At 50.2% G+C, this 17,835-nt stretch overlaps 2 protein-coding genes across 35 annotated transcripts in view; both read right to left on the bottom strand.

Annotated features, from left to right (window-relative positions):
- MADD (MAP kinase activating death domain) overlaps positions 1 to 5,957 on the bottom strand; it is a 37,895-nt gene extending 31,938 nt beyond the window's left edge. For 23 of the 31 annotated variants that reach the window (XM_070427950.1, XM_070427958.1, XM_070427952.1 and 20 more), the window contains exons 1-3: positions 5,758 to 5,956; positions 1,429 to 1,588; positions 267 to 863 (exon numbers count right to left, since the gene is read on the bottom strand). In XM_070427950.1, coding sequence (XP_070284051.1) covers positions 267 to 863; positions 1,429 to 1,490 — 659 coding nt within the window. In that variant the 5' untranslated portion in view covers positions 1,491 to 1,588; positions 5,758 to 5,956. Of the gene's footprint in view, positions 1 to 266; positions 864 to 1,428; positions 1,589 to 5,458; positions 5,591 to 5,757 lie in introns of those variants that run through there. The other 8 variants (XM_070427957.1, XM_070427961.1, XM_070427962.1 and 5 more) reach the window with 3 other exon arrangements.
- Positions 5,958 to 6,511: 554 nt separating this feature from the next.
- On the bottom strand, positions 6,512 to 13,442 carry NR1H3 (nuclear receptor subfamily 1 group H member 3). 4 transcript variants are annotated; one of them, XM_070427943.1, is made up of 10 exons: positions 13,167 to 13,230; positions 12,378 to 12,463; positions 11,697 to 11,879; positions 11,000 to 11,266; positions 10,539 to 10,747; positions 10,253 to 10,432; positions 9,971 to 10,070; positions 7,501 to 7,614; positions 7,183 to 7,277; positions 6,512 to 7,026 (listed from the first exon to the last, which is right to left on the bottom strand). In XM_070427943.1, exons 2-10 carry the CDS (start codon positions 12,418 to 12,420, stop codon positions 6,880 to 6,882), a joined length of 1,338 nt encoding a protein of 445 aa, XP_070284044.1. In that variant the 5' UTR covers positions 12,421 to 12,463; positions 13,167 to 13,230; the 3' UTR covers positions 6,512 to 6,879. The 4 variants fall into 4 exon arrangements, with proteins under 4 accessions (XP_070284044.1, XP_070284043.1, XP_070284045.1 ...); XM_070427942.1 differs by having other exon boundaries at positions 13,122 to 13,208; XM_070427944.1 differs by lacking the exon at positions 12,378 to 12,463 and having other exon boundaries at positions 13,122 to 13,442.
- Positions 13,443 to 17,835: the final 4,393 nt, after the last annotated feature.

Raw genomic sequence — 17,835 nt, 5'->3', positions numbered from 1 at the left:
CAGGGTAGGGACAAGAGTGAGAGCAAGTATAAAAATGCACACATGGTGGGACTCATTGTCTTGCCCACCATGAAACATCAAATTCCTTAGCATTGATCCAAACACAATTATGATAGGAGGTCTAACTCAGCAGCAGTCTTTTGCTTAGTAAGGACTAAGGTCTGATGGACTTCAGGCTTTAGAGAAATGTCCTATGCCCCTCACAGACCAATTATACCTCATCTCTAAAATGCTCCACATCTCTGAGCACCAGCGGCAAACCATACCTTTGTATGCCTCGGGGGATGCCCAGTTTCTTGCCCAGCAGTCGCTCACTACAGCAGTCCACCAGACGCTTGAGGGTGTACAGACACTCTCGGAAGGTGGAGAAGAAGGGGTAGTGGCTGATCACACAGAGGGAAGTCAGAGTACTGTTGCGGGACCGGCTTCCCGCCTTGGCCCGGCGTTTTCCACGAGGAGACTGGTTCACATCGGGGGTGGAGTCGGCACTGGGAGGCTGCAGGGACGAGCCACTCTCCGAACTCTCCGTGCCAACCTCTTCTGAGGCGCTGGTGGGCCGGGGTCCTTCCTTCCCACGGGACCCTGCCCCAGCTTCCCCCTTTTCCTTAGGCATTCGCTTCTGGAAGGAGCGGTAGAAGTTAACACAGATGCCATAACGCGTGACTCCAGTGTCCTTGTCGGTGAGGGTGAAAACAAAAGAGATATCATCCCGCAGGCTCATGCGCCGCTGCCGCACACTCAGACAGCCCTCTGGCTGGCAGAAGAACACAACATCTGGGGGCAGGGGAAACTCAGGGTGATCCTCTAATGGATATCGCCGAAGCAATTCAGGAGTCTGGGCCACACTGTCACTGCTCGGGTGCCTGAAGAACAGAAAGACCAATTCAGCAGCCTGAGGAATAGGATGCGCTATCTGAGTTTACCACGGTCTACAAATAAAGTTCATAATGCTATACTGGATCAAGTTACTAACTGCAAGACCTTGGCTGGATTTAGCCGGTAGGCTAAACTAGGCCGGCACTGTCATGAAGACACCTATCCCGAACTGAGAGAAAGATTTTAACAATTAAATGATCACTCACACCTTTTCAAGGTACAATAGCCAATGACAGAGCATACTAGTATGTAGGTAGAGAAGGAGCACAGTGTACTTTCCCTTTTTACGAAACAAGGAAAGTGGGTACACAGAGCACATTTGCTCAAGAACAGAAAGATGCTAGTTAAGAGGAGTTTTGCTCCAACTCTGTTCCTCCAGGCCGCTACTCTCAATCCACCTGACTGTGTTGTTTTCCCAAAGGCATCAATGCTCCCATCAGAGTAAAACCGTGGGATAAGAATAAGATATGCAAACCAACATGGAAATGGAAAGGGGAAGGATTCTGTGGCTATCCCAGACGACAAGACAAAAATTATTCTCTTTTTGGTTACCTGGCGCCTACAATCACTAGGTAGTCAAGTAACCGAGGACAGAACTTCTTCTTTTGCACCATGGTTCCAGTTCATCAGTTCATCTCGGAGAAACTTCAAGGCACCAAGCAAGGAGTCAGCATTCCCAGGGGGAATTCTGTTATTATCTGAAAATCCAAGGCTAATAGGAAGAAAGTACTGGTAAGATCCATTGCTGTGTCTAAGGAACTCAGCCCTGCTAGCTTCATCCCAGCCAGAGGCATAGATAGGTAAGGTCTTCCATTCAGCACTAAAGATAAAGGAACCCGACACTTTTCCCAGCCTAGAGTTCAGCCTAGGGCTTATGAGCTCACGGAATCAAATGAGAAGGATAAATAATGGCCCATCTCCCCATCCCTACAAACAAGTTCATTCTCAGCCTTGCCCCTGGCTCTCTGTTTTTGAAAAACAGAACCAGTTAGTCTAATCTGGACTCAATCATTATGGTAACAAAAATTAACTCATTTTCAGGACTGCTCCAGGGGGGATCCAGGATCAAACCAGACTCTCTAATCAGCACTCCTCTGTACTGCGAGCTCTAGATCAGTGGTTCTCAACCTTCCTAATGCCTCGACCCTTTAATACAGTTCCTCATGTTGTGGTGACCCACAATTTCATTGTTACAAATTGAACATAATTAAAGCATAGTGATTAATCATAAAAACAATATGTAATTATATATGTGTTTTCCGATGGTCTTAGGCGACCCCTGTGAAAGGGTTGTTCGACCCCCAAAGGGGTCACGACCCACAGGTTGAGAACCGCTGCTCTAGATGGAAATCCATTTATTCTGTTCCAATAATCTGCATTCAGCTTGATATGAAACTAGTATATATAGTGTATAGTTCATTGTTCTCAGACAATAACAAAAGCTGGGTATTCTACCCTGTGCAATTTCAAATGAAGAATATCTACGTTCCAATTCCTTGTCTAGATCAGTTTTCTTCCCTCTTCAAGCAAAAAAGGGACCCAGTGGCTATTGCTACTGGCTCTGCCCTTGGTGCTGAATCATAGTCTTTCAACTCTATTTTGGTCCAAGGACTGGAATCAGTAATACAATACACACAGATGAGGCCTTGTCCTATATCTTACAGAGACTAGGAATTAGATGCAGAAATAACAGGATTTCTGCAAGGACAGGGAGAGGTGCTCAAAGGAATTTCTAAACCATAGTCCAAAAGTCAGGAAAAGCTTACAGGGTCTTAATTACAATTCATTTCCTGCTGATTCTCCATACACTTCTGTAATAAAATGTTTAACTCTACCTCAACATTATTTCCAGTGCTCCCAGAATTCCACCTCTGTGCTCTGTACATAGCCACGCTAGGACCTTGTTCACTACACACACACAGAGAATCTCATTACACTACACACACTCACACACCAGTCCCCGTTTTGCGGCTGCATGCACTACTATACACACAGACATCCAGACTTCCTGTATGCTTAAGGTACTCTTGATACAGATAATGAGAAGTTCTACCTCCCCCCCCCCCTTACTTAATAATAAAAGAGACCACCCTAGCTGTTTTGGCTCAGTGGATAGAGCGTTGGCCTGTGGACTGAAGGGTCCTGGGCTTGATTCTGGTCAAGGGCACATGCTCTGTTGTGGGCTTGATCCCCAGTAGGGGGCGTGCAGGAGGCAGTGGTTCAATGATTCTCACTCATCATTGATGTTTCTCCCTCTCGCTCCCTCTCCCCTCCTCTCTGAAATCAATAAAAATATATTTTTAAAATAAATAAAAGTTTATTTTAAAAAAATAATTTTTTTAAAAAAAGAGATCTATTTGCAACATCTCTCAAATCCTCAAAATATTGCTCCCTCCTTTCCCTTGCTCCCAATAGAGGACCAGCAGGTAATAGGATTCAGTTTTATCTCCATAGTGACTGACTCCCAGTACTATTTATAGCAGAGCCACAGCCCCTCCCCTGCCTGGTGACCTCACAGTGCTAGCAGCTGCTACTCCAGCATCGGCCAGGGCCCATACAATTCACTCTCCTTGAATTTGGAGACACCTCTTCCTCTGACAGCACCTGCTAATTATTATGTTATCTTCTTTGGTTTGCACTTTGTCCTAATTCTGGAGTTTGACAGAGCTATCTCCTTTCCACACAACCATAACCAAGTTTCCAAGCACGCCATACACTCATTTCTAGGCATCACTGCCACCCAGAAAGTCCTCTGGTTCTCTCCTCTGCTATGGAGCCATGAGCATACTGCAGAAGGTGGGGCGCTGTTACACAGCTTAACTGAGCTCCTCCCAACCAGAATGAGAAGGGGAGAGGAACAGAAATGAAATGAGAGATGTGTAAAAGCATAATTCATTCTAGAAGAATTATGTGGATAATGCATAGGGTGAGAGCCAAAGAATAGTAAGTCTTCACTTAATGCCATCAGGTTCTGCAACTTTAAGTGAAACAGTATATAACAAAACCAATTTTGCCATAGGCTAATTGACATAAACAAGAGTTAAGTTCCTATGGCACCTCATCAACGTTATAACTAAACGTTATAATGTTGAGAAAAATGACATTATTTGAGGACCTGCTGTGTCTTAAAAATAAAACAGAATTTATAGGACCAGATCTCAAGGCTAGACCTTGAAATCTATGTTTACATTAAAAACTAGGAACCCTTTCCTGCCCAAATCTCAAAGATCACACCTGAAGCATCTTCTACTAAAATACTAGGCATCTAGCCTTAGTGGGATCCCAGCCCCTCGCCATTGAGAAGCATTTGCTTAAAAGCAAGTGATTACACTCTACAGTGCTCATCTCCCTCCCACAAGGACTCTTGTGACTATTCTAGTTCCTAGCGATAGGATAGATTCCTATCTCATCAACAGCCACTGCTTTTGGTTATTCAGACTGCAGAGATAACAAAGGCTTTTCTTCCCATTCTCACCCCTCCTCACAATCCTCTACCACCACCTATAACTCATTCTCTGTCTTCATGTCCACCCAAGCTCAGACTCTGCCTCCTGCCTCAACCACATTTACTAACGGGGAGCCCCTGGTTCCTAGGTCCTATATTCTAAAGGCATCAAGCTCAAAATGCATACCTATCTGCTGAAGGCCTACATCACCTTCCACTCCATCCAGACGCAGATTTGGGACCCACAGACCTTTCTTTAGGTTATTGAGGTCTTTTCCGCAAATGGCCTCGTTAACCAACCCTTTGGATTTGTCTCTCTTCGGGGGTAAAATGTCATAGTAAAACCACAGGAACTGGAGAGCGATATGACATCTTTGCTGACGTGAGCACAAGAGGCCCTCTCACCTCCTCCTCCTCCTCCCCAGGAAGTGACCTTGCAAACACATCAACACAGACTGGTCCAGCACGGGGGAGCACAGAGCAATGAGGCAGGCAATAGGCGGGTTGGGGAGGAGGCGAGCAGAGAAAGGAGGAAGAATTTAGGATGCACGAGGCTGGGGAGGGAAGCAGTTGCATGAAAGATCACACGGTGTCTCCACTCTCTAATAAGCCAATTTTGAAAACGCCAAATTAAAAAAAAAAATGGTAAAGAACCGAATGTGGTTCTTCAAACCCTAACAAAAAATAAGGCGCACAGAACACGCGCGCACGCGCGCGCGCACACACATACATACACACACACACACGCACACGCACACACGCGCGCGCCAGGTGCCAATCCCGGGCCGGCCTCGGGCTGGACAGCTCTGTCCGCCCCCTCACCTGCTGGACAGCTCTCCCCGCCTCCGCCGGAACCAGGGCCACCCGCCAGTCCGGGAAGAATCGAGCCCAGAGCCGCAGGCTGCGCCCAGGCCAGCAGCCCGCACCCCCTCGGCGGCTCGAAGAGCCCCCACGTCAAGCCCGGCCCTTTCGGTGTGGACCCCTTACTCGCTCTCGAGACCCCACGCGCCCTGACGTTCCTTGAAGGGCCGCCCGAGACCCCGCCCCCTAGACCCCTGCTCCTCTCGGAGCCGGTTTCCCCCTGGGAGCCCCGTCCCAGATACCCTTCCAGGGCCCCCGGTGGTGCCGACCTCCTACCTCCCGAGCTTCGGGGGACCGGCCGGCCCGGCTGGACGACCCCCGGCCGCAGAGCGTCTGTCGCTCCCCGGCGCCAGTTCCGCGTGAGGGAAGGGAGGCGAGGGGGGCGAGGGGGGCGGGGGCCCTACCATTCACCCCCGCGGGGGACAGGGCGGCACCTAGCCGAGCGCAGAAGGGCGGAGCCGACCTCGGGAGAAGGCGGCTACGCACACACCTATGCGAGTGGGAGTGGAAACGCGATGGGGAGCGCAGGGCCAGCCTAGCGCCACTGACTGCCAAGGGGGGCCCCACAGAAATACCTTTTGTGTCAACTGCGCAGAGATTTTAATTCGGCGTGGTAGCAGAGCGCACCCCGACGAAATGCGGGTCGAGCGGGAAGCCACTTCTCAGGATGAACTGCTCCTGACACTTCTGACCGTCCCCTCCGCCGCCTCCCCTTTCCCTCCCCGCACTCGGCTTGGACGTGCCCAGCCGCCGCGGCTGGAAAGCGGCAGCGCGGCGGTGGAGCCTACCACTCCAGCGGCGGCGGGGGGGACGGAGGCCGGAAGGCGCGGGGCCGTGCCGCCGACAGCGGGTGAGCGCCAAGGGAAGGGGGCGTGAGCGGTGCCGCGGTGCCCGCTGGGAAATGGAGTCCAGTCCTCCGGAGAGGCGCAACCCCAGGCTGGGCAGCTCCCCCCGCGCCTGGCCTCAGGGGACTTTTCTTCCTGTCCCGTAATGTGGGGGCCGAGAGGAGGGGGGATTGATGTGCCCGCGCCCACAAGAACACAGGTGCCTAGCTGAAAATCCAGCACCCCCTCCCCTACAGAAGGCAGGATCCCCTCCCGCTCCCATCACGACAGGGGAAGTGGTCTCAGCGTTTCATTTACCCTCGGGGCGCAATGGGGCTAGTGAAAGGAGGCTGGCACTGGGGACTTGTCTCCCTCTAATTCTGGAGGCGATCCTAAAAGACGCTGCAGGTTTCCCTCCTCTGTTGCCGCTCCTCCACCCCAATCCAGACATTGTTTCTCTCGTTCCGTATTCATTTTTGTCTTGTACAAACAGTACCAGGCCGACTATCAGGGAGGCAGCCCGGAGGCATTTATGGTCAAGCCGCAGCGTGACAGTGAGAATTTCTCTAGGGGCCCTGTGGGGAAAACAGGAAGTGGTGGAGGCAGGAGAGGCAGGGCCTGGAGAACCTTGTGCAAAGTGGCCCCCAGGTTCATCCTTTTGATCTGGCCAGTACAGTGTTCAAATGGAGCACAGCTTTTGCAGGACCCTCGGTGCCCAGCAGTCACAGAACTCCCAACCCATTACTCCTTTAATGCCATGTGAGGATCTCTTTTGCACAGCGCCCAGGAATGTTTGCCCTTCTCAGTCTGTTCCACCTCTAGGAGGCCACCAGCGGGGCCTCAGCCAGCCAGGCCTCAGCGAGCCGAGGACAGTCATTCGTGCACATCCCAGATCTCAGAGAGCAGCGGGGGAAGCTTTTTGTCCTGCAGGCGTAGCGCAAACACTTGCTCTGAGTGGACGCTGCTCAGTGTCCGGAGGCTCACCAGCTTCATTAGCATCCGTGGGAACATGAGTGGGTCCTGGGGAAGGAGAAGGACAAGTTCAGACTTTGTCTCTCCCCAGGGAAGAGGGCAAGGATAGGGGAACTGTGGGAGAGGTAGAATCAGAGAGGGATTCTTGAAGGGAAAGTAGGTGTGTCAGGGAATGAGGAGAAAGGGCACCTAGGGGAGACTCACATGGGGGTGGTGGATGGAGACATAGGCATGCAGGGCCTCCACATATGTGTGTTGCAGCCTCTCTACCTGGAGCTGATCCTGCACGTTGGGCCGGTCTATATTCACAAACAGAGTTGAGGAGCAAGTCTGGCCAGGGTCAGTTCTACACCCCAAATCACAACCAAAAATAGGAACATGTCCCACCCAACCTCTCCCATCCCAAAGTAACAGCAAGGGCCTCCACCCTTACAATGCCTGCCCTATGGGGCCTGCAGCCCTCCTAGGGCTTGCTCATTTTCAAGTCTCTTGCTCATTTTCCCTCTTGCCCATCCTCCACACCTGCAGAAAAGATGCTGATGGCAATGAGCAAGGCAAACTCGGCATCATTGAGCTGCAACTCATTCATGGCTCTGGAAAACTCGAAGATGGGGTTGATGAACTCCACTTGCAGTCCTGGGGAAGAAGGAGGGAGGCTGAGTGTGTGGCATGAGTGGCAGGAACTTCCTTCTCTCCTCCAACTCCGCAACTTAGAGAACTTTTAGGAACTCAATAAGAAGTATCCAGGGCTCCGCTCTGTAACCTTGGGCAAGTTTATTAACCTCTCTAAGCCTCATCTGTGAGATGGGAATCATATCTGAATTTATAAGACTACTGTGATGGTTAAACGCTAAAGCATGCACAGCACTTAACACTGTGCCTGGAACATAGGATGTGTGAATTGAATGATAATAATAATTCTGTTATTCGTATTAAAATTATCGAGGGCCCCATTACTAGATATAGAAGCAACTCATTTCGGTTTATAAAGAAACCTCACTGGCAATTGGCCTTACTTATTTGAATACTAGAGATACATTTCATGTTTCATATCTTGGGGGAACTTAGCAATGTGGTTGAGGGTACAGACTGTGGTGCCAGACTGCCTGGGTTTGAGTCCTGGCTCTACCATTTACTAGGCTGGGCCTTGGTTTTCCTATCTGTAAAATGGAGATAATAGCACCTACCATAATTGGTCCTTAGAATAATGTGTGGCACATATGGTAACTACTATATATATAAATAGTAAATTTATAAATATAGAACCAATCTTCTTGATGAGACTGAAGTTCAACAAACCGTGACCTAAAGTCGTGACATCTAAAAAACACTTCTCCTATACACACTGTCAAAGTCTCCCACCCCACACCCTCCTCCAGGCTTTCTCAGATTTCTTTTAGCAACCATCTGCTAACTTTTCCATTCGAGGTTTCTTGATTAGTCACTTCCTGTATTTTCACCCTGATGTTTATCAATGTGTGTTGATACATTTAATGGACAAGCCCCATTTTATAAAGTATTTGTTGCTGAGGTATTGAGTGAGCCTTGAATTGTGCTAAACAGTCTGTCTGTACAGAGAGGGCAAGTAGGTTTTAGAGTTGGGTTATGCACCCTGGAAGGGTCTGTCTGCTACTGCTCGCTGAATGAATGCCTCCAATGGCATCAGTCCACATCATCAGTCGTGTAGAGAGGGAAGGAGACCGACCAGGAAAGAGCCCCTGTTCCCTCTCCCTGAGACCTCACTGACAAACAAAAGGCAAAGATAATATCAAAACTGCTTATATAAATGAATCTATAAATAGGTACAGATTCAGATGACATAAGCCTGAAAGTGCTAAAGAAACACACATAAGAACTGGAAAGGGTTCAGAAAGGAGGATGCTACGAAGGAGAAGGCCATGGTTAAGAAGGACTGAGAAAATAACCACTTGGGGAAAGGTGGTTGGCTAGAGAAAGGGGGTAGGGCTGGGTTTTAAAGATGGAAAAAGTCATGAAATTTCCCAGACATTCTGGCAGCACACAGTAGGCAAAAGGTGCTAACACAGCCCTGCTGTGCCCTATAGTTAAGAGAGGCCTTCCTGGGCATGTCACTGGGTAGCCTGGGGTGGGATAAGAGGCACAGGAGCTGAGTACCAGACAGCATCAGCCATATTTTAAACTCACTCACTCCACTGTTAGACTACTAGGTCACCTATTGAGCCTCAGCTCCAGTCCCTCCAAAACACCCTTAGCCTTTCATCCTGTGCTAACCCTGCTCCCATAACACAAACATTACCAGCAATTGAGTGTGAGGAAACCAACACTGCTTAGCCTGCAAGCAAGTATCAGATAGAGAGCAGCAATGGGAACAAATTCTTGGAGAAAACACTTCAAGTACAGGATGGGGACAGAAGCATCCACTCTGATCTTAAAGCTGCATCATTTGGACATGTTTGCTATGTATCAGCTCCAGTTTCATGGCTCTTCAGAAAGAACAAGTGAAGAAGAGTAGGGGGAAGCAGGTCCACGTGATACTAAAAGAGCACATCTGAGAAAGACTTGCTCATTATTGACTACTAAAGGGCTCGGTATGGTTGTTTTCAAGCCTTTCCCTCGTTATGAAATCTTTTCTTGAAGCACATTATGTAGAAGCATGATATATAATGCAGATTTACATGGAGCTTCTTGTTTGGCTCCATTTAAAGTAAGAATGAAGGACATTCCTGTGCCTTCTTGTTTCTTCTCTAAAGTGACAGTTCTGTGGAACCCCTCCTGCGGGTTCCTGGGAACACAGTTCGAGAAACGCTGGCCTAAGGCAACAGAGGACAGGAGTCCATTTGAGACAGTTGAAAGAGACCTATAAGCATTCCAACTTTCTGTCTTGGAAAAACAGGTGAAGCCTTCCCTTTACAGACACACAAACGTTGGGCCTGTGACTCTGGAGTCACTATGGGCTCCAGGACAAAAAGTTTCTGTCCATCCAAACCAGTCCCTTTGTTATCTCAGGTCTCACCTGCTTTAGCAAAGTCTTCCCGGTTATAACTGAAATCCTTGAGGAAGGTGATACTCTCACTCTCAGGGTTGTACCTCCGAGATGTCTCCAGAAGCATCACCTGCACACAAGTAGCAGACCTCAAACAGGGACTCGGCGGGCTGGTCCTGGCAATGGGGCACCTTCAATTGAAGGTCCCTACTTCCCAGTGGTGGCTCTGGCTTCCCAGCTGGCTGTCTAGAGGCCCTTCCCACGGACAGTCCCGCTCGGGCTCTCCCTGCACCCCTCAGCCCTGCCAGCCACCTCAATAGTGGAGGTCTTCAGCAGGGCGATCTGGTCCTCCCGGCTGAGCTGCAAGAAGCCGGGCAGCTGTTTGGCAAAATCAACGATCTCCTGCACAGAGACGATGGCCAGCTCAGTGAAGTGGGCAAAGCGCTGCTGACGGGCCTCCCAGCTCTGGGGATCTGGTGCCATGGGCCAAGGCTACCCAGAAGGGCAAGGAGGGGAAAAACAAACCGCTCTGAGTCAGACACCGAGAAGCCAGCTGGCGCTCTGGGTATAGCCACCTCTCCCCAGGTCCCTCAGGTACCGTGACGCGAAGCTGGTCAGAAAAGGAGCGTCTGTTACACTGTTGCTGGGCAGCCACTAGCTTCTCAATCATACCCAGTTGCTCTGGGCTGAGTTGGGGCAGGACTTGGGGAGGTGAGGATGCTCTTGGGGACACGGATGTGGCCTGAGCCTGTTCCTCCTCTTGCCGCTTCAGTTTCTTCAGTCGGATCTGTTCTTCTGACAGGACACCTAAGGACCGGCCAGATGAGAGGAGGGAAGAGGAGGGGCAGATGAGAAGCAAGGAAGGGCCAGAGGGGTAGTTTAAGGCTCCAGAAAAGCAGAGATCACAGGGTAAAAGCAAGAAAGAAATTTTAATCCATATTTAGGGACCATATAGGAAGGCCCTGTAGGCTCAGCTGCCTGTCTGCCCTCATACCCTGGCACCCACATGCCCCCTCTTCCCCATCAGCCTCTTCCCCATTTCTGTCCCCAGGTACTCACACTCCTCCCGCATGCCAGCTTGGCGGCATTTGCGAAGGCGACACTCCTGGCACTTGCGACGCATATAGGTGTCCATGGGGCAGTGGCCCCCGCTGTGGCAGATGTAGCGCGCCCCTTTGATGACACTGCGGCGGAAGAATCCCTTGCAGCCCTCACAGCTCAGCACGTTGTAGTGGAAGCCAGAGGCCTTGTCCCCACACACACTGCACAGCTCATTCCCCAGCATTTTGGGGGCTGGCCCCTTTTTCCGCTTTTGTGGACGGAGCTCTGGATACAGGGAAGTGCCTTAATGTTCTTCTCTAAGAAACAAGCTTGGTGCCCAGCTGGCCACTGCCCTGAGCACTCAGTGACCTTCATGCCCCTTTTAACATGCAGTCTATCTAGTCTCTCTATTCTAAGAAAGTACCTCTCATGTGCCAAGTGCTATGTATTATGTCCCAGGTACTGTCTCAGCCCTTTATATGCATTGATCCTGACGACATCCAAAAGAGATAGCTACTGTTATTATTTCCATTTGAGGAATAAGGAAACTGAGGCTCAGAAAGGCCTGAGGTAGAGACAAAACTCACAGATCACTCAGGTCTAGTCGACACTAAAGCTTTGGTACTTAAACATGATTTTATATGGTACAGAGCCCCAAGATGCCCCTTCCAGATCCAGGGAGCCCCTACATCCTCCAAATCCAGCAGCTCCTCACCTGTAGACTCTGGAAGGACTTCCATTCCTGGGACTGTGGGATCTGCCACCTCCAACCCTGCCCCCGAAGTGCCCCCCGCTGATTGGGGCATGCTGGCTTCCTCCCTGAGGATGCAGTTGCTGCCTCTCAGCGCCCGGCTGTTTGCATCTTGTGCATCTGGTTCCCACAGCTCCACTGCAGAGTCTGAGTCAGGAAAGAGGAACAAGGGGAGGATGAGGGGGGAAGTCTCAGGTCCTCCCCCTCCACTTCCACTGCATCCTGGCTGGGAAACTGTAAACTTATCTCCACCCGTAGAGGGCAGCAAAACATCAGCTCAGGCTTCAGACCCTGGCGTTTGTGTGGGCTCCAGGGCTAGTCTTGCAACTCCCTGCACCTCGATACTTTACATGAGGATGTTAACCCTTGTCCCCTTGGGGGCCGGCATGCATCTATTTCAGAGATCAGACAGAACTCTTAATTAAAAGTCAAACTGGATGAGCACTGTACATGCCCTCTCCCCAGCAGCAAGTCCAGACAGAAGGATCGGCAGGTGCCTGCAAGGGCCAGGCACCAGAAGCAGGATGACAGTAGTCTGGGCAGAAGGAGGCAAGGATGGCTCTAGACTGCTCTCTGGGGAAAGGCAGAAGGCAGGTAGTGAAGAGACCCTGACTGAGGGGAGAGGGCTGGAGTAAAGCAGCTTACCAGGAGAAACATTAGGCACAGGGGCCTCCAGCCACAAAGACATCTCTTTCTCTTTCTGGAGCCCTGGACATTACCAAGGGACTGTCCTGCAGGAACAACTGAGGTTATACTCTTCCAGAACCGGGCTCCTTCTCTATCAGTACAGCAGATTAGCTAACATTTACTTGATCTGCATCAGCCTGTGCTAAGGCTTTACATGCCTTGCTCACTGTGTCCCTCTGAAGTCAGGACTATTCTTTAGCCCATTTTATAGATGAGAAAATGGAGTTTCAAAGAGATTAAGTAAATTGCCTTTGGCCACACAGTTAGGCAGCAAAGACTCCACCTCTGATCTCTCTGACTCCAAAGTCTGAGCTCTCAGCCACCGTGCCACTCTTTCTCCCCAGGGCCCACCTCCTGGCCATCAGGGAATATTTGGGCACATCTGCTCTGGTTCTGTTAAAGCCCCTTCCTCCAGCACTGGGGCAGCCAAAGTTGGGCAGGACCAGGACATGGGATGGAGGCTCCACCCAGTGAAACATGCTGCTTGCTAAATAACCTCACTCCTGCCGCTTCCCAGGATCCCAGCACAAACCTGTTGCCTCCAAGAGTTGCCCCAATTCACATACAGGACCTCCTCCCTCACAGCCCCTCAGGAGTTATTCTGGGACTAAATGGGATCCTGCCCAAGCTTCCATCACTATCATCATCCTTCACTTTTCCCCAAAGAGACCCCTTTCTAAGATCCATAGGACCCCCACTCACCAAACACACACAGGGTCCCAGGCAAGTGCTGAGGAGCCAACCCACCGAATGCCTGGGCCGTCAGACTTCCTGGCTGGGGCAGTCTCTGGAGCCCCCTTGCTGAGAGAGGAGGACGGTGCAAGCTCTGTCCAGAGGCCTCCGCGGTGGCTGAAGCCGTAGCTGAGCTAGACAGGAGCCCGGAGCCCCAGGGAAGTAATATGGGGAAAACCTGAGGGGAGGGACTGCTAAGGGGTCTGGCCACTGCTCCTTCTAGCCAGGCAGAGCCCAGAGTCAGAGCTGGCGCCAACCAACTGACCGACTGGAGCCTTGGCCTCCTCACCCCCACCCACCGGGCAGCCAGCTTCCCCACCACGCTGACTCCTCCCCAACTAGCCACCCCCTCAGCCCAGTGCCATCCCTGCTCTCCTACCCCCAACCACAAGAGTCGCATTTCCCTGCAGACCAGCCCAGTTCTCCCCTTCCTCTGCTCACCCAGGCTGCTCTTACAGGACTGCCTCCCAGGCACCCCCACCCCAATCCCGGCAGCCTCCAGAGTTGGTGTCCCCTCCCCTCCATAGACATTTCGTGGAGCAAAGGTCCCAGCACAGCCTGGAATTGCAACACGGAGCCCCAGCCTGCTTTCCCAGCCTCCCTCCTCCTCCCCTGCCTCTGGGAAGGGGCCAAGAAACTCTCCCCACCGGCCCAGCCTCAGCCAAGCTGGTAGAACTCCATGGGTGGAGAGGCAGGTGCTGGGCCTTCCTGTAAGTCTCTGAATGGGGGGCCCTGTGAGGGCTACCAACAGGGGAGAGGCCAGAAGAGAGAGAGGGGAGCAACGGCCGGTGCCAGGGTGGGGGTAGAGATGGCAGGTGACCCAGGTGCTAGCCCAGTATGGATCTGGGAAGGTATGTAAGTTCCAGATGAAATGCTGACAGGCTCTGCCCAGCAGCTATTGAGCCTTCCTGCCCTGTTGCCTGGAATATGAGATCCATTCCTGAATGTAGACACCATGTTTAATTGATCTTATCTCCCTTGTAGCCCATGGATCAGGGCCTGGCATAGTTTAGGCAACAGAGTAGGTACTGTATTCCTGTTCATTAAATGAATAAGCAAGCAAGAAAAAAAAAATGACCCCCTTCTATTTTATACTTGTTAACTCTAGTCAATTTCATTTCAGCATATTTAGTTTTTTGGCCTTAGGCTCAGAATTTGGGTTCAAATTCTGGCCTTGCCTTTTATTAGCTGTGTGATCTTGATTAAGCAAGTTACTTAATATCTCTGACCCTCTATTTCCCTATCTTTAAAATCGGGATGATAATAATGGTTTTTGCCACCTGAGGTTGTCATGAGAACTAAACAATATGTCATAGCACAATGTGTAGCCCATAGTGTGTTCAAGAGATGGCAGCAGTTATCATTAAATTTCCAATCTTTCAGCTATGGGACTTCCCAACACCGTGCATCTGTACATTGTTAACCTTCCAGTGCTTGTTTCCATACACAAACCCCGCACTCTCTCTTTTGGTCCTTAAAGCAGCCCCAGGAAGGAGGGTAAATAACACAAGCTCCATTTTACAAAGAATACTAAGCTCACGGGAGAGGCTTCTCGAAGACCACACACAGTGGCCAAGCTGAGATCAAAATCCAGATGTCCTCACTCCAGTCTCTGCACTCTTTCTTTCTCCTGCCTCAGAGTCCAGGAGAGTCTTGTTGCCTTTCAGTGAAATGTCAAGATGGAAGAAGCTGGGAGGGAGGGGGAGAGGACGGCAGTAGAAGAGGCAGAGAGCTCTGGGGATGCTTCAGTCCAGATGTGGCAGGGGAGGAGTTGAGGTTACTGCTGGCTGATCACCCCCTGCCCCACTCCCAGCTTCCTGCTCACAGGCTCTTCCTGTTTTGCTGTGAACTTCAGTTCCCATGGGCCCCCCATTAAAGCATAGGACAGGGGGCCAGGGCAGGCAGCCAGAGGGACAGAAACAGATGAACAGGGCACCAGGAGAGAGGGCAGTGAACAGGGAAAGAGTGGATGGGGGCAGGGGGGAGAGCAGGCTTGGAGGACAGGGAAAACAGAAATAGAACAGGAGCTTGGTGAAAGATGGGAGGAAGCACACAGGGTGGGGCAGGGGGAATAGGTGGGGGGTGGGGAGCACAAGCTTGACATGACGTGGGCTGGGTGGTGTTGCAAAATCTGCCCATGTGCTTATTTTCACATCTCAGAAAAGCCCCTCTGACACCCACATCTCAAAGTTCTGCCTCCAGCTTTTGCTCTTGTTCCCTTTCATCACAAGGTCATCCCCTCGCAAGGCCCCCACCCTGGTCTGGGCATCTCTGAGTCATGAGCACAAGGCTCTCCATTCCACTGGTGTGTGTTCCCTCCCTGATTTTCACAAGGCCCCAGCTGTCCTGGGAAAGTAGAAACTAGGACTCAGGCTCCTGGGAAACTGGAACCGTTCTGTCCCAGCACCCTCATCATCCATCCAGCTCCTTTCTCCGCCTTTCCCTATTGCCAGTAGCTCCAGCAGAGGAGCATAGTCAGAGATGTCACTGAAACACCTACTCGCAAGGAACTCGGAATGGAACGCTGCTCTGAGGCCTGAAGACTTATCTTCCCTCGTCCACTCCTGATCCTCAACTCCCTAGACTCCCCAGAGCCCAGGACCACACACAGGCCCCACCTGGAGCCTTCTGACCCAGGCTAGAGCCAGTTGCTGAACAAGCAGTTCAGGGCGTCATCTCCCCCATGCCATGTCAGCCTCAGCCTTGTCTCAAGTAGAGGAGGAGGGAACATTACCAGTGCTATACAAAGAGCTACCCCTTAGGCTACAGGGGCTTGGGAGCCCCCACCTAGAGGGGATTGGGGAGAAAAATGAGAAGACCCAAACCTGTAGTCAATACTTCCAAAGAGTTTCCAGAGATCAACCACTGGACTTGTCCCCCAGGCCAGGGCAAGTAGTCAGGTTATCAGCAGCTAGAATCACATGTCCCACGAGCCCACAGATGTCAGTTACAAAACCTCCCAGTCCCATGGGGCCTTTCCTAGCTTTCCTTAGCTCCTAGAGGAGGCACCATGCCTAGGAACACCTTCAGTGATCTTCCAAGTCCCATTTCTGACTCCCAGGACCTCCCAAGTCTTCTCTTTGGAGCAAGGGGAACCTTGAAGCAAAAATAGGAGCACTCACCAGTCCTATGTACTACTGAATTAGTCCCCTGAAAGCACTCAAACTCCCATAAAGCAGGCCACAAGGTATGGTTTAGAGAAACAGACTAGGACAACTGCTTCTTGCTCTCTCCTTCATCATTCTGGAAAGGTGAAAAGTGGGAGCATCTTGCAGGTTCCTAAATGACTCCTACCCAACCTCCCAATCACAAGATAGAACCCAAGAATTCCTGCTTCCCAGACCAATGAGTTCAGAGATGATATAGAAGACATGTAGGCCCCACTACATGTATTATTTATCCTCATATATAGCCTAGGACCGTGGTCGGCAAACTGGGGCTCGAGAGCCACATGCGGTTCTTTGGCCCCTTGAGTGTGGCTCTTCCTAAGCCTTAGGAGCACCCTAACTAAGTTAATAACAATGTACCTACCTATATAGTTTAAGTTTAAAAAATTTGGCTCTCAAAAGAAATTTCAGTCGTTGTACTGTTGATATTTGGCTCTGTTGACTAATGAGTTTGCTGACCACTGGCCTAGGAGATAGTTACTAGCAAGGGGGTAAATATCAAATTTGGATATAAGTATGGCTGATTCAAAGATCAAATTCAAACACAAAAAACTTCCTCACTCCATTACACAAACTACCTCCCCAGATGGGAAAAGTAGTTAACTCACTTGGATTTAGGTTCACTTCTGCCAACACAGGGTAGAGCAAGTGATTCCCAAACCTGGCCTCACTTTCAGAGATTCTGACTTATTTGGTTTGGGGTGGCCTTTGTATCTACCTATCTACATTGTGTGTGTGTGTGTGTGTGTGTGTGTGTGTGTATGTGTGAATCTGTAGTTAGGAACCAAGGTATGGGGACCACAGAATCATCTGGTACAAAATATTCAAAAGCTAGGGGTCCAGAAAATCCAGGGCTCAGCTATGGGCTCTACCATGTACTTGTGGTGTGACCCTCACTATTCCTGGATTTCTCACTATAAAAACCGGAATATCTGCTCCATCAATCCCTTCTAACATGGGATATTTGCAGGCACAAAGGATATAGACATACTTGAGCAAGTGGGAATGACAAGCAAAAGATGAGTTTGAGGGATTTTCATTCTACTTGCCAAAATTTACATTCTGAAATAAAAATGCTTTGGCTAGTTTGCAAGGAAAGTAGAGGCATATTAAAATACTCAAAAACTCTCACTAATACCCAGTATTTTAGCAGTTAGCCATGCCCATTCAGCCCACCAATATGAAAAGGTTTTCTTTATTAGAAATCTCTTTATTGAAGGTATTTGGGACCACCTAATACAGTTTAGCAGTGTAGTTTGAATAGCCTGTAAAAAAAAAAGTCTCATTTTAAAGACTACTTAACTGGGGATCTGAAAACTTGCGTTTTAATTCATTCTCCTAAACTGTGTGACCGTGGCCAATCACTTCCTCTCCACATTTGTTTCCTTATCTGTAAAGAGAACTCGATTAAATCAGGAATTCAAAGATGCAGCTGTATGAAGCCTCTCGGTGGTCCTTGTGAACCACTTGGGCTTATTTTTAAATTCCCCTTGTGTGTGTGTGGACATTTTTTTGAT

This window comes from Myotis yumanensis, unplaced genomic scaffold (genome assembly GCF_028538775.1).
Source record: "Myotis yumanensis isolate MYYU_CA2020_CCGP unplaced genomic scaffold, mMyoYum1.0.hap1 SCAF_10, whole genome shotgun sequence".
NCBI lineage: Eukaryota > Metazoa > Chordata > Mammalia > Chiroptera > Vespertilionidae > Myotis > Myotis yumanensis.
This window is presented reverse-complemented; position numbering and strand designations above follow the sequence as displayed.

Bases quoted from the DNA above. Each gene is read 5' to 3' on its own strand.
- NR1H3 (XM_070427943.1), bottom strand. From the start codon at position 12,420: ATGTCTTTGTGGCTGGAGGCCCCTGTGCCTAATGTTTCTCCTG. The intron at 11,267-11,696 runs GTGAGGAGCTGC...CCCTGTATCCAG, and splicing joins AGTCCTTCCAGAGTCTACAG to AGCTCCGTCCACAAAAGCGG. The intron at 7,615-9,970 runs GTGAGACCTGAG...CTTCTTCCCCAG, and splicing joins GGAAGACTTTGCTAAAGCAG to GACTGCAAGTGGAGTTCATC.